At 36.6% G+C, this 15,731-nt stretch overlaps 1 protein-coding gene across 1 annotated transcript in view; it reads left to right on the forward strand.

Moving 5' to 3' along the window:
• Nucleotides 1–4,918: 4,918 nt before the first annotated feature.
• LOC122809630 (cytochrome P450 2D26-like) overlaps nt 4,919–15,731 on the forward strand; it is an 844,591-nt gene continuing 833,778 nt past the window's right edge. Inside the window, exon 1 of the mRNA XM_044081265.1 lies at nt 4,919–5,191. Within this exon, the coding sequence (XP_043937200.1) occupies nt 5,033–5,191 (159 nt within the window). The 5' untranslated portion in view covers nt 4,919–5,032. The remainder of the gene's footprint in view (nt 5,192–15,731) is intronic.

Below are 15,731 nucleotides of genomic sequence, written 5' to 3' on the forward strand. Positions count from 1 at the left end.
TCTAGGTAGTCTGTGCATCTTCCCTAATGATGCACACAGAAGTTAGCATTCTTTCTTGTATGTGGCAGACATGTTCTAAGATAGTTTGAAATGGATTATTTATTTTTCTCAGACCACTTTTGGTATCTCCAAAATTTCCCTGAGGTGCCTGCCATACAGTGGCTCAAAGGGGCTAAGCCCAAAGATGCCTAGAGTACATCCCACATGGCAAACTTTAAGTAAGGCAATTGCATATCCCAGTTTTTCCCATCATGATTTATAACTCTCCTCAGCATTTGCTTTGGAGTTTGACTGAACTTTTCTACCAACCCATCCATTTGTGGATGGTAAACTAATAAATTCAGTTGCTTTATATGAAGTATTCACACAACTCCATCACCTTGCACATAAATAGTCTTTCTTGGTCAGTTAAAATATCTTTAGATATCCAATTCAAGAAAATAAAATTACTAATTCTTTAGATACAGTTTTTCCAGTTACTCCCCTTAAATGGATAGCTTCAAGAAAATGAGTGTCATTATCTACAACTACTACAATATACTGTTGTCCTTTCTTAACTTAACTAAAGGATCCACAATATCATTAGCCAGCCTTTCAAAATATACCTCAGTAATGTATAAAGGTACAAATAAGTACCTAAACATAGGGTTTAAGGCTGCCTTTTGGCAATCTGGACAGGAAGAGCATCAATTCTTCATGGCTCTAAATATGCAAGGCTGGTATCATTACCCTTTTTATATGCATTGTTTTAGGGTAACATCAGCACATATTTTTAAAGGTTTTTGTATTAATAACTGCATTACCATATTGTCTGTTTTTTTTTCTACACAATATAAAAGGTTATTGCCAGTATCAAACTAGGTTACCACTTATTCTAAAAGCATCTTCTGCAGTCACCTGTATATTTTTTTCTAATCTTTTACAGTATGGGATCCTTTCAAATGAGATTTCTTTAAAGTTTAGATGTACATCCAGAGTGGATACAGCCACATCCTTCTCAGAACATGATGACTATTCTCTTCTTGGTTTATATTAAAAAAGGACCCTCTCTTCCTGAGCTCCATCTCAATACAGTGAGAAGGTGACTGAACAAACTCATTGTTGGATTTTTCTTTGTGAAGGTTTTGACTAATTTCCTCAATGCACACATTAATCCACACCTCCCAAAGCTGGAGAAGAACTTAAAGTTGTTTAGTTACCTCAATTGAGGTACTTAGTTCTATTCCTGATAAAGAATATTTGTTTATATCCACATAAATGCAGATTATTCCACTTGTTTACGTTCAGGTACAAATTTCTCAAGTAGTCATGTTGCCTGAGTCCAAAAGTGGTTGTAAATGAGCCTCTTTGAAACACACATCACATTTTATCATTTGACTAGATTCACAATCCACAAAGCAAAAAAAAAATTGTACCAATTCAATATACAATGACTGGGTTTGAGGAAAAACATGACTGCATACATCACATTGTATAGGTTCAGAGATCAAAGAGCAATTTATAAATGTTCATGTTGTTCCATTTTATATTAAGTTGCCACTTCCTTCTGGACTGCCTTTTTTAAGTCTCCAGAAGACCTGTAAACCTCAGCCTCCCCCCACCCCATTTATTTTTACCATATCACTTAATGAATTGAGATGTTATTGCCTTCTTCCAATAGCAGGTCCCATTTCTATTACAGTGACGTACCCCTTGACCAATTTAGTTAGTTGATCTGCTGTTGAGGGGTTCCCCATCTAACACCCTTGTCTGAGTAGCTCTCAGGATAGTCCTCAATAATGGTTCATGAAAGTTTACGGGGCAATCTTTAGGGTATCATTGAGCTCTGGCTGTAGCCACTTTTATGAAAGCTGGATAAGGCCTAAAATTTGGAACTGCAGTGACTTTGATGTGGTTTACATCTATACGTCAAAATGCTGGGCTAACAAAGTAGATATAACTCCAATGTGGGTTAAAATCCCAGGTTTTACCTTTTCATAGTTACTGGACTAGCAGGCTCCAGATCATAGTATTTTTTTTTTTTCCTGAGCTCTCCTAAGAGGAATGGGGCTATAATTAGAGCCCATTCTGAATTGGATCATCCTATTCTCTCAGCAAATCTCTCAAAGTTTAGATGAAAAGCCTCCACAATATCCTTACTGTTTATTTTTCAGAAGAAGGCCAAAAATGCAGTTCTGAATTAGACCTCATCTGCCTTGAAATTCATGTATAGATACAAGGTAGTTTCACAGTTCCAAAAAAGTTTACCTGGGTTACAAATAGTGGAAATTCAAGGAATTAAAGTCCAAATTCTGTGAGATCACTTGCAATTTGAGTTTATATCACAGTTCATTAAATTTGGTAGAAGAAAAGGATCCCAACATACTTTTCTTAATTGTTTACTCTGAGTCATAGTTTATTTAAACAAACACATTTCAACACATAAAAAATCATTAGATACTGTAGATATAGCTCTGCTAATGCCTTTTCAAACTGAAGCTCACTATCAAGCATTTTTCTCTAGGGTGGAATAATTAGCTGGACTCTATATTTGCAAACTTTAAATATCAACCCAGGAATTCAATAAAGGGCTTTGTGCGAGCAGTACAGCTTGAGTAAAAAAGGTTCTGCTCCCATGATATGGGATTTTTCCATTCAAAAATATGTTAGTCATTATGAGGAAAGATCTAATTTGAATATCTCTAAATTGCAGTTACTACTACGATGCACAGATCAGTTTGATCTGTATGTTGCAGTAGTAAACTGCTGCTCATGTAGGAACTGGTATTCCCCCCGTCACTCTCTTACACACACACACACACACACACACACACACACACACACACACACACACACACACACACACACACACACACACACCACAGTCTCCATACCTATCCCTGATATGTCTGCTCTCCCATGGTTACCCCAAACCTCTGCTCCCTGAATAGCTGCAGTGCTGGTGCTGTTATGGCACAAGTGTAATTGCTCTGGTATCTATTGTCCCCCCCCCCCACAGCCCACTTCCAGTAATAGTTTACATGCTATTATGTTACCATTGTAGTTTTCATGATGGCTACTGGTTCTCCCCCATTCCACAATCCCCTTACTGTTTTTGGCACAATTGTAGAATCCCTGCTGTATAGTGTTTTCCCCAGCCCTGATCCCTGCACTGAATTTGGTGACATTATGTTACTTAAAAGTAGAGTAATCTGTCATGTTAGTGGATCTCCCCTCACCCCAATCCCTGAACTCCACTCATCTTTATGCAGTTAAACATGTCCTTTTGGTCATGTTCACTGTCTCAACATTGTTTGGTTCACTGTGCTGATCTCCATGGGTGAGCAAATTCTTGAACCCCTCAGCATGTAGATGCCTTCCCAGTGGAATGTCCCGGGGAGAGAACACATGGCTACTTAGTATATGCCTCTCCCCAGACTGCTTCATTAGCATACAGCATGGGTACCAAACCTGCCACATATGGTGCTGCACATCTTCATGTTATAGTACAGTGCAGCACCATGTTAGGGACATTGCTGAATACCAAAAGGGTCATGGTACCTTTATGAATTCCTCCCTATATGAGACATCGCATGGGGTGCTCAGCTCTAATTCTATATTTTCAATTTTTTTCACCCTCTTGAAAAAGGCAGAGGTTTTCTTGCTCTAAGAAGTTTTAGTGCTTCCATCGAGGTATTTTCTTTTACATTTTTTCATCATAAAAAGCTTAATTGAGAATATACAGTCTGGTAAAACAGAAATGGATTTTATTGTCATCATGTAGAAAATAGTATCAACAATTAGTAGTCTAATATGAATCATGGCTAGAAGGCTTCACCAGGGTAATACTTAATTCTGGAATAAAGCTGTTACAAAGCAAGCCCTTTCCTCAGTAATAAGGACAGATAATCACATACAGCTGCATAGAAAGCTTTTCTGCACATTGTATAAATATAAAACCTCCCCTACAGGATACAGTCATGACTAGGATGTTTAAATAAGCTGATTGTGCCTCACTAAGGGGCTGTGGGAAAAAAAAAGCAAAACTGGGGGAAGGGCGGTATTTGAATAAATGAACTTTGTACGCACTGTAATGTTGGATTTCTAGGAAGGAAATGTATTACTTTCAAGCAAAGAAGGGTTGCAACATCTGCAAAAAAGGCCAGTCATAAGTCAATTTATTTATTTTTCTGTGGTAGTTTGCATAATAAATACTTCTTTAATATCCAATTTCTTCAGCTATAGCAGATGAACTCTTCAGAGTGCAAGAAAAGAATAAACTGAACACATTCTGGATGCACTGTGCTGTAGGTCTTAGCAGGACCTATTCCAAACAGTGGATGTGCTATAAGTGCCAAGGACATTTTCTGCCACAGACTCTGATGTTTGACATTATAAAAAATTGTGCGTTGAATAATTCTAACTTCTTAAAAAAAAACTCTCTTATACTAGTCAGGATTTGGGTTGTTGTGTGGCAAGCTAAAGGAATGTAAAATGTATATACAATTTGTTTAATTTCTGCAGCAACAGTTCTGAAAAGTCTTTTCTAGGGATTAAGTTGAATGTTTAATTTATCTGTGCCAAAAAGAAAAAAAAAAACATGCTTACTCTGATAAAATGTAAACAAAAGTTTAACCCATGTCTGTAGGATGGGGGTGCAGGGGTGCATCTAGCGTACACAGGCAGAATATTTCTGATATTAAACTCCATGAAAACGAATTAGATGGGAATTGTGTATATCATATTTAACTTTTAAAAGCAATTACTCCTGGCAAACCCACTTATCTAAGTTCCTTGTGCAGGGCAGACTGAATAGGCTAGCTGTTTCCTTTATCACTGACTGATAGCATTACATAGAAGTCTGAAGAGAAGGTGGGACGTATAATTGGCATCATCTGGATTGGCAGTCCTCATTTAAACTTTACTTTGTAGCACAAATATAACAAAAGAAGGGAGTTGTAACATGTAAGTGGTCTGTGATACAGCTGCTGTACAGAAAAGCTTCTAGATAAGTCGTGGAGGCCAAAACTTGGTCTTTTCCCCTTCCTTCAGAATGACTCCTTTTTGGACTGCTGTAATTTTTGTTCTTCTGGCACTATTCTTATGGAGATGGTCACGACCTAAAAACTTTCCTCCAGGACCTTGGCCTGTGCCTGGGCTTGGAAATTTCTTACAAGTGGACTTCAGTAACCCTCTTCCAGAATTTAAAAAGGTAGTTTATACATTTAAAAATTTGGTTAGCAAATATGATGCTATTCTAGGTGTCAACATGTTTGGTGTGTTCGTTACTAAAGAAAAGGCAGGATAAATTGAGTTGCAATACAGAGCAGAAAAAAACAAACAAACTACCAGATAATGGGAACTATGATGAAGAAGTAGGAACCAAGTGCTACTACATGTTAGCTACAGACAATGCACTGAAACTCAACTGTTTATCTTGTGTGAGTGTTATAATCCAGAGTTCAAGACATCAGACATTTAAAAACTGAACGCTAATATCATTAGTAGATAAGGAATGCTTGGCATACATTGTCTGCTCATTTTCTTAACTTGCAGATAACATGCAGTTCCTAATTTTTCAATTTGCTATTTTGTTCTATATTAATAATGAGTAACTTTATATCTCCCACATATATTTCTGAATTCTGCTTATACTCTTTGTCTCTTAATCTCATTAACTCATTCATTCCAATGTACTCAGGAAGTTTGCACTGTAACTTTCAATGGAAGGAACTTAAGCCATTTGACAGAATCAAATTGTCTTCACATTTCAAACAAATATTCATAGCTCTGGAACAATAGCAGTTATGAAAGAAAATATAAACAGCAGACTCTTCAGCATAAACTATTTTTATAGTGGTAATAGTTTTTAGGTTCTAGGTCTTAAACTGAAGTTTATGTCACAGTAAACACAGTAACTTTTACATTTGTAGTGTTTTATAAACAACTTAAAATATCTCTCCAACCACTCAAGTTCCACACATACTGTCAGCAACATTTCGTTCATCTAGCTGACAACTTTCATATGAGGTTAAGGAGTTCTGTATTTGTTACTTGGTTGTTAAGATATTTAGAAAAATGTGAAAATGTTATCTATACATAAAAACAACAGTTAATATCTATTTACTTGCACTAGACAGAGGTAAAAAATAATGCAGTTGAGATGGCCATTATATATGATTTGAGACAAAATCTTTTAAAACCTTGTAAATAACATGGTTTTAGAATTATTGATGCAAATATGAACAAACAAGTTTTGATGCCTAGAGGCATCAGTAGGAGTTAACTGCAGATGCACCTGAAGGAGTCACTTACATGTAATGAATTAAGAACAATATTTCTTAAATCCACACCCCTAAGCAAAAACACTTTCTAACATCACTCCTTATCTCTCTCCCACTCATGCCCATGTGTTATTTAACTTCTCATCATATGAAACACGCTGCCCTTTTGGTCATAGTAAATTGCCTAGTCAGTATCTTCAGCTTCATTATGTGTGCGTGTGCGTGTGTGTGTGTGTGTATTTAATACTTTTAAAATGAGATTTTAACTGTAACTGCTATGCTGTTCAGTTGGGAGGATGGGTCAGTGTGGTTGCAAAACTAGTCTTATAGAATGTTTTTTATCTGTCAGTCATAACAGAACCAAATATTTCTATCCAACTTTTCTTTCTTCTAAGGTATGGATGTAATGTCGTCCATTATATCAGGGGCAAAACAGATTCCTCCTGTAGCAATTCATAATGGGCATTAGGTTAGGTTAAAAAGAATACTTTTACTGCTGACCCTAGACTTGCATTGGAATAACAGCTTCTGTATTTATGTAGTATTTCCTGAATTTCAAAATGGAAATAGACATATATTCAGTTATAAAAGCCATTATTCGTTATAATTGCTTAGCAAGAAATATGTTCTGAATTGTTTCATTTTGTTGTCAATGTTATGGTCACCTCCAAATATGCTTTAATTATATGACTTTTGACCAAATGAAATTAGACATGGATCCAGCCTAGAATAGCAGGGGAATTGTTCTCATAGCACATTAACTGTAACACATTCTGAAAGTAAACTGATATGTTGTACGCCACATGTTTTAAAGAAAAATTATCATTTATTTGTTGATTGTACATACTGCAAAGCAGGCCACACTGTTCTTTTAAAGAGGGCCACTTAATGCACATTTTTTCTTAAATAAGAAGTCCTTTGACACTTTAGCAAACTGATGAGGAAGATGTCAATTGTAATATAAGGCACATATTTAATACAGCGACAGCATTGGTCCATGCATGTCTCATGGTACACATCAAAATGCTCATTAATGCATAGCAGGCAATAGTATACTGAAGTATGAAGTTGTACTTGTGACCACAATGACCCCAGATTGATTATTAGCCTAAGCACGGTAGAAGCCAGGAGTGGCCAATGCAGGCTGCTTCTCATGGCAGAGGGATGACAGCTTGGTCTGCTGTAAACATGACACCCTGTCCTTAGCAAGTGCATTTTAAACAGGCAGCAATGAGTGCTCAGTGACCAACATGTACAAGCTATAGTAGGTATTGGACATCCATGAAGTTTGAGTGCAGAAGAGGCTTGAATTATGGAGCTTGCACACATTCAGACTTCAGTGGGAGGGTGTCAGTCAAAGAACAGTCACAGTAGATATCTGAATGATGGTTAACATGAATATTTGTTGCCCATAAGCAATGAATGAGTAAGTTGGATCAGGAGAGGGTTGATAATAATTGTGAAGAAGAAAACCATAGGAAGAAAATATGCACATTAATCCAAAATACATGACTTCCTAATACTGACAAGGCAGTCCATGAATCCTTTAGTCAGAATTGTATGTAATTGATAAAAAACAATGTGGTTACCTAGCATATATGTAATCAAAAACAGTGGTGTGTACAACTAGTGTGTGCCAACTGTATCACCTGACCTCAGGATAGCTATTTAGATATTACAAGATTAACTACAAGACTGGATGGACAAAGGTTGCTTGCTGCTTTCTGGTGCTCCTGTTACAAAAAAAGGGACTTTACAGCTGGATCCATGTGCACATGTGCACATAATGTGATGTGCATTAGTACCTATTCATATAAACTGGTATACACACATTCTGCATATGTACACTAGCATGTGCATATCCTTTACATGTTTATTAGTACATTAATGTCACATACATTACACCAGAATGTGCACATCATGTGCGCACTTATTAGTATATACATATATACTATATACATATCCTACATATATACAGTAGTACCTTTACATCCCTTTTGTGTACACTAGTGTATGTAGATCTGGCACATGTACAATACTACATTAATGTCCTGTACATTGTACCATGACCTACACATCTTGTGCATGTATGTTAGTACCATACGCATCTTGTACATGTGCATTAGTATCTCCACATTCTGACTATGAATATTAGTTTCTACATATTCTACTCTTAAGCACAAGTGCCTACACATCGAGTGTATGCGCACTACTAACTATATATCCTGTACATTTACACGCTCACATACATATCCTGGATATGAGTATTAATATCGGCACATCCTGCACATCTGCATTACTACATTAATGTCCTGTACATTGCAACAGAACCTACACATCCTCTGCATGTATACTAACGCCTACACATCCTGCACAGGTGCATTAGTAACTACACATCTTGTACATGTGCATTAGTAGAATAATGTCCTATAAACTTCATCATTACCTAAGTATCTTGTACATTTACACTAGCATATATATATCCCATTTACGTTCCAGTATTTGCACATCTTGCACATGTGTATTATTACATTAATGTCTTGCATGTTGCACCATAATGTACATTATGTACACATCATGTGGATACCTATTAGGCATGCAGTAGTACCTACACATACTGCACATGTGCACTAGTAACTGCACATCCTGTACATGTACATTAGTAGAATAAAGTACATTAATACCTAATATTCCTGTACATTTACACTAGCATATAGATACCCAAGATATGTGCATTACTATCTTGACATCCTGCACATGTGTAGTATTACATGAATGCCCTGTACCTTGCATCAGAATGCACACATCCTGTGCACACTTATTAGTATATAAATATCCTGAACAGTCACTAAGGCCATTGATGAGGGTAAGGCAGTTCACACAGCCTACCTTGACCTAGCAAAAGCGTTCGACACAATACCCCACTCGGGCATCATAGAAAAGCTCACCAGCTTAGATGTAAACCCATATGTCACAAGATGGGTTGCAAACTGGCTCAAGGACAGAACACACAGGGTTAGAGTTGCTGGTGCCATGTCAGACTCTAAGCCGGTCACGAGCGGTGTCCCACAGGGTACAGTCCTGGGCCCCCTCTTGTTCGGCATTTATTTTTTTGAAGTGCAGGCAAACATAGGGGGATTGTGGCTGACAAAATTTGCAGATTACTGCAAACTGGGCACCATAATTGACACTCCATCAGACACAGACATCCTCCAGAGAGGTCTCATAGAAATGGATAACTGGTGCCAGAGCCATGGCCTTAAGCTAAATACCAAAAAATGTATAGTCATACCCTTTGGGAAAAACAAGGTAACCCCTAATTACCACATAGGTGATAATCCATTAAACATGGAAGAAGTTATCAGGGACCTGGGGACCCAAGTTGACAGTAACCTCTCTTTTGACACTCACATTGCCAAAGTGGTTAGGAAGACCTTCTACATTGCCCACCTGATCATGAAGGGATTCACATCCAGATCAGGAGAGGTCATTGTACCCCTGTACTCTTCATTTATCAGACCAATGATTGAGTACAACGCCCCATTCGGAATGTACCTTACCCGACACCTGCAGCAGTTGGAAAGACCCCAAAAGTTCCTCACCAAAAGGATAAAGGGGCTCAAACATATGTCATACGATGCCCGGCTGAAGAAACTCCAGCTCTATTCAGTCGCATACCGTCTGCTCAGAGGTGATCTGTGCCTGACATACAAGGCCATGTCCAACCCGGAATTAATGGACATGCTCCACCTCAAAAAATCCAAATCCACCAGAGCCATGAGAGCAAGAGACTTAAACCTCAACACGGATATAAATAGGATGTACTGGAGGGACAGATTCATCACCCAGAGACTCCCTACACTATGGAACAGAACCCCAGTCCATGTGAGGCAGAGCCCCTCACTGACTCTGTTCAAGAGAAATCTTGACGAGTGGATGGGAGATCGTAGGTTTACCCCGGGGATCATCTCTGTGTCACTGCTGGACAGAGGCACAGCAAACTAATGGGTATAGTATTCTCATCCTAAGGGGTGGTGAAAGCCACACACACTCTGGCTAGGCTTATAAATGCCCTAGGGCAGATAGCCTAGTATGAACCTATAAACCTATGAACCTATGTGCAATAGTACCTATACACCCCTTGCATGCACAGTAATGCATGCACATCTGGCACGTGCACTGTTATTCTAATGTCCAGTACATTGTACCAGAACTTACTCATCATGTGCATGTATATTAGAATCTGCACATCCTGCACATGTGCACTGCCACTAGCACCTGCACATCCTATGTACACCAATAAATGCATAGAAGCTTTAGCTAGCTCATTTGGTGCTAGGAAAGCAGAACTGTAGCAAATAACATGTAATTGATTCTAATAGATTTTTGTGTAGTTAATAACATCATAGGCATCCAAGAACAATTATTTAATCAGCCATGCTATCAGCCACAGCTTTTTAAATGAATGCTGTTACTGCCTTTGTGCCTGAATATGCCACCCTTTGCCCCACCCTAACTATATTACTGACCTTCTTATCCTGTATATGGGTGCAAGTGCCTACACATATTGTGCATGTGCACTAGCTGTACATATTTTGCATGTGTGCAGTAATATCTACACATCCTAGTGTATTTGCACTAGTACCTACATATCCTGTACACATGTATTAGTATCTCCACATCATTGTATTTGCAATAGTTCCTACATATTCTGTAGATCTGTATTACTATATCTATATCATTGCATTTGCACTAGTGCCTACATATCCTATAGCCATGTATTAGTATCTCCACATCATTGTATTTGCACTAGCACCTACATATCCTGTACATGTGCACTGGTACCTGCACATCCTTGGTTTATGTACTAGTTGTTACATATCAGGGATATATGCACTACTACCTCCACATCCAGTTACTTTGCACTAGTATTCACATATTCTGTACATAGGCATTTGTGTTTAGACATGGGAGATTTACCTGATGATCTGGCCAAATTTCCCCTAGTCTGTATAAACACAAGCTTGATCCTTCCCTAAAAAGAAATGTCTGACCTAGTGGGACTAACCTGAACAAAGAGTAAAATATAAAAAAATAAAAATAGGACCTACACATCCTATAAATGAACACTTAAACATAACATAAGTGTTTCACCAGTACCTACATATCCTGTACATGAGCAATAGTACCCAGATGTCACCTACATGTACATTACTATGTACACATTCTGTTGATGTACATTAGTACATTCTTTCCCTGAAAATGTACATTAGTATCTGTACATCCCTTTTATGTGCATTGTTAGCTACATATCCAGGACACGTCTATACATATTTTGTATAAGTGTACTAGCACATACACATCTTACACATGTATATTTATACCTACATATCTTGTGCATGTCCACTAGTAGCTACATGTCCAACGCACATGTATACATGTCTTGTATATGTGCACTAGTACATAAACATCCTACACATCCTGTTCATGTGCACTAGTAGCTACACATCCAGGACACAAGTATACATGTCTTATATATGTGCACTAGTAGATACATATCCAACACATACACACTTGTGCCTACACATCTGGTGCATGTGCACTAGTAGCTACATATCCAGGGCACATGTATATGTGTTTAGTATAAATGCACAAGTGCACACACATCTTATGCATGTGCACTTTTACCTACACATCCTGTATATGTGCACTAGTAGCTGCGCTTCCAAGACACATGATACATACCTTGTATATGTGCACTAGTACATATACATCTTAAACATGTACACTTGTACTTGAACATTCTGTGCATGTACAGTAGTAGCTACACATTCAGGACACATGTATAGATGTCATTTATAGTTGCTGTAGTACATGCACATCATACACATGTATACTTGTACCTACACATCCTGTACATGTGCACTAGTAGCTGCACATCCAAGATGCATATATACATGTCTTGTACTTGTGCACTGGCACATACACAATTTACACATGTACACTCTCAGTTATACATTCTGTGCATGTGCATTAGTAGCTACACATCCAGGACACATGTATACATGTCTTGTATATGTGCACTAATACATACACACCCTACATGTGTAAACTCATGCATAAACATCCTGTGCATGTACACTTGTATCTTCAACTTACACATAAGTATTAATGCCTTATTTATGAAACAGAGAGCAACAGTGTCTTGTATATGTGCACTAGTACATACACATGCTACACGTGTAAACTCATGCATACACATCCTGTGCATGTGCACTTGTATCTTCAACTTACACATAAGTATTAGTGCCTTATTTATGAAACAGAGAGCAACAGCATATTACCTACATGTACCTACATGAACACATACATATAGCTATAGATATATGTGTGTGTGTATGTGTGTGTGTGTGTGTGTGTGTGTGTGTGTGTGTGTGTGTGTGTGTGTATGTCTATATATATATATATATATATATATGTGTATGCAAAAAAATATATATATATTTATATATGTATATATATATATATATATATATATATATATATATATATATATATATATATAGAGAGAGAGAGAGAGAGAGAATTAGATATATGTATGTATGGGTACTGCTACCTTTGTTGAACAGTATTTTTGTTCATACCTGTTTACTTGACACAATTTGATTAACTAAACAGAAGATCAATAGTTGTATGAGATAAGCAGTCCCTGGGTAGGGAAATATTTGATTTCTATTGGAATTATGTGATCTTAGACTTAATATATATATATAATTAAAATTATAATTATACTAATTATATAAGTAGCAGGAGGCATGGGGTGAATGGGGCCTTGCCCTCCCTACAAAAAATGTTTTCTTTGTGTTTTTTGCTTTAAATATTTGCATGTGCAGAGATTAATGCCTGGCACATGTGTAGCAGTGTGCTGACATGCGTAATGTTGATCAATTTGGGTTGAAATTATGTATGTTGACATAAATGCAATTCAACCAAGTTAATTAAATCCATATGCATATATGGAATATAGTGAATGTACATCATATCAAACTTCTTTATTGCTAGCAGACATGATTGCATAATCATGTGATAGCTTCTGCCAGCATTACTTTGTGAGAGGTCATGGAACAACAAGGAGTGGGAATTTGCCCCTTTCCCACTTTTGTGTTATCTTGGAGTTGATAATTATAATTAACAGGGGGTGCAGAGGTGTAGCGGTGTTTCTCCCTGCAAAAGACTTGAATTTTCTTCTCTGACGTCTCGGCCAAAGCCTTCAAGGAGTATAATACATATAAAAACTGTGACCATATATATACACAAGTGCAACTGCTAATTAGCCATTCAAACATTAGCAATCAATTAAGCAATGCCTTCCAATTAAATTCTTCATTTAACCCATATGGAGACATTGTTTTGAATTTTAAAATATACATTGCTTCTTTTTTTAATAAAACAGACTTAATATCTACTTTATAATTTATAGATAAACAAACTTGTTCTAAAACAGTCCCTCTAAGGTAGTTGCTCATACCCCCATGAAAATGTGCAAAATGTAAAGCTACAGGGCAGTCTTCATTACAATTATTTATATCTCTAATATGTTCTAGAAGTCTTAACTTGAACGCCCTTTTAGTCTCCCCAATATAAAACTTTTTACATGGACATTGTAAACAATAAATCACACCTACTGTATTACAATGAAATAAATTCTTTGTAGTAAATTTTATATTATTAATTAAATCAAAAGATGGCACAATGAATTTACAGGCCTTACATTTTCCACAACAAAATGTGCCAATCTTGTTAAGATCTTTATACAACACAAGTGGGGGTAGGCTAAATTTGCTTTTGACTAGAAAATCTTTAATATTTTTACCCCTACGGTATGAAAATTGTAAATTTAGCTTCAGCCAATGTTGTACACTGTTTAAGGAGCACAAATAATTCCAAAATTGCCTAACAATTTTTACAAATTTATCAGTAAAACAGCCAAAAGTAGTTACAAAATATATAGTCTCCTTTATGTCATATATTCCACTATACAAATTAACATCGGAACCATGTGGAACAAAACGTTTGGGACCCATGTCTTTATTACCATCAAACAGTCTCTTAAAACTATTGTTCAAAATCTCATTACTATAACCTCTGGCTGCAAAAGATTGCACCATAGATTTTAGTTCTTTATAGAAAACTTCAGACTTATTACAAAGTCTGTATATTCTTAACATCTCACTATAAGGAAGAGCATTTAATGTATGTGGGGGATGACCACTAGTGCCATATACGTATTGAAACCCCCCTTCAAATTTTCTATTTAAACACGTAACTAGATTCTTACCATCAGAAATATCAAGAACTACATCTAAAAAAGGAACATTGGTCCCAATTTTCAAGTCATCGAACTGTAACTTCCATCTATTGTTATTCAAATCACTAATAAAATCCTTAATGTCAGATTCACTACCATCCACCAAAAATATCAAATCATCTACATATCTGTAATACTGAATTACATGTGTACCAAAAAAATTATGTTTGTAGATGATTTCTAGCTCAAATAGCCCCATAGCAAGGTTGGCGTACATGGGGGCAAAGGCAGCCCCCATGGCCGTACCTTGTATCTGCTGATAAATATTTTCATTAAATTCAAAAAAATTATGTGTTAATGAAAAATACACCAATTCAACTATATATTCAGTGGCTGGTGAGTCCCCTAGAAAGAACCTAATTGCCTCTATACCAAATTGGTGTTGAATGTTTGTGTATAGGCTCTTTACATCAATTGTGACCCATCGCATATTCTGTTTAAAATTTACTTTCTTAATTTTTTCCAAAAAATCAAAAACATCTGTAATGTATGAAGGTAACTTCATTACATAAGGTAAAAGAAAATGATGTAAAAAAATACCCAAATTATGTAAAAAGTAATGGCAACCTGAAACTATAGGCCTACCTGGAGGTCTTAACAAGTTCTTGTGTATCTTTGGCAGGCAATAGAATAAGGCCATCTTACAGCCATCTACTTTAAATTTATGTTTAGCCTCATTCTGTGAAAAATAGCCCAATCTAACACCTTTGTTAATAAGAGTCAAATATTCATCAATGGAAGATAAATATATATTAGAATCCACAATTTTGTATGTACTGCTGTCACTAAGATGTTCCATACACATAACTAAATAATTAGTGGCTGCCATTACTACTAATTTATTGCCCTTGTCGGATGGCTTAAATACAATATTTTTTAACCCAACAAGTGTCATTAAAGCCTTCCATTCCTTATACTGCATATTATACTGCATATTATAATTAGTGTTAGATTTTTCACTCATAAAATCCTTATATGCAATTTCAGTGAAATGATTAATCAAATTAACACAATTACATACATCTGCATTAAGAGTGTTAGGAATAAAATTGCTAGAGGAAGGTACTTTAGATGTATCGAAGTTATAGTAAGCATTAATA

Source organism: Protopterus annectens, chromosome 8.part0 (assembly GCF_019279795.1).
Source record: "Protopterus annectens isolate FY-2018-M chromosome 8.part0, PAN1.0, whole genome shotgun sequence".
NCBI classification, from domain to species: Eukaryota; Metazoa; Chordata; order Ceratodontiformes; family Protopteridae; genus Protopterus; species Protopterus annectens.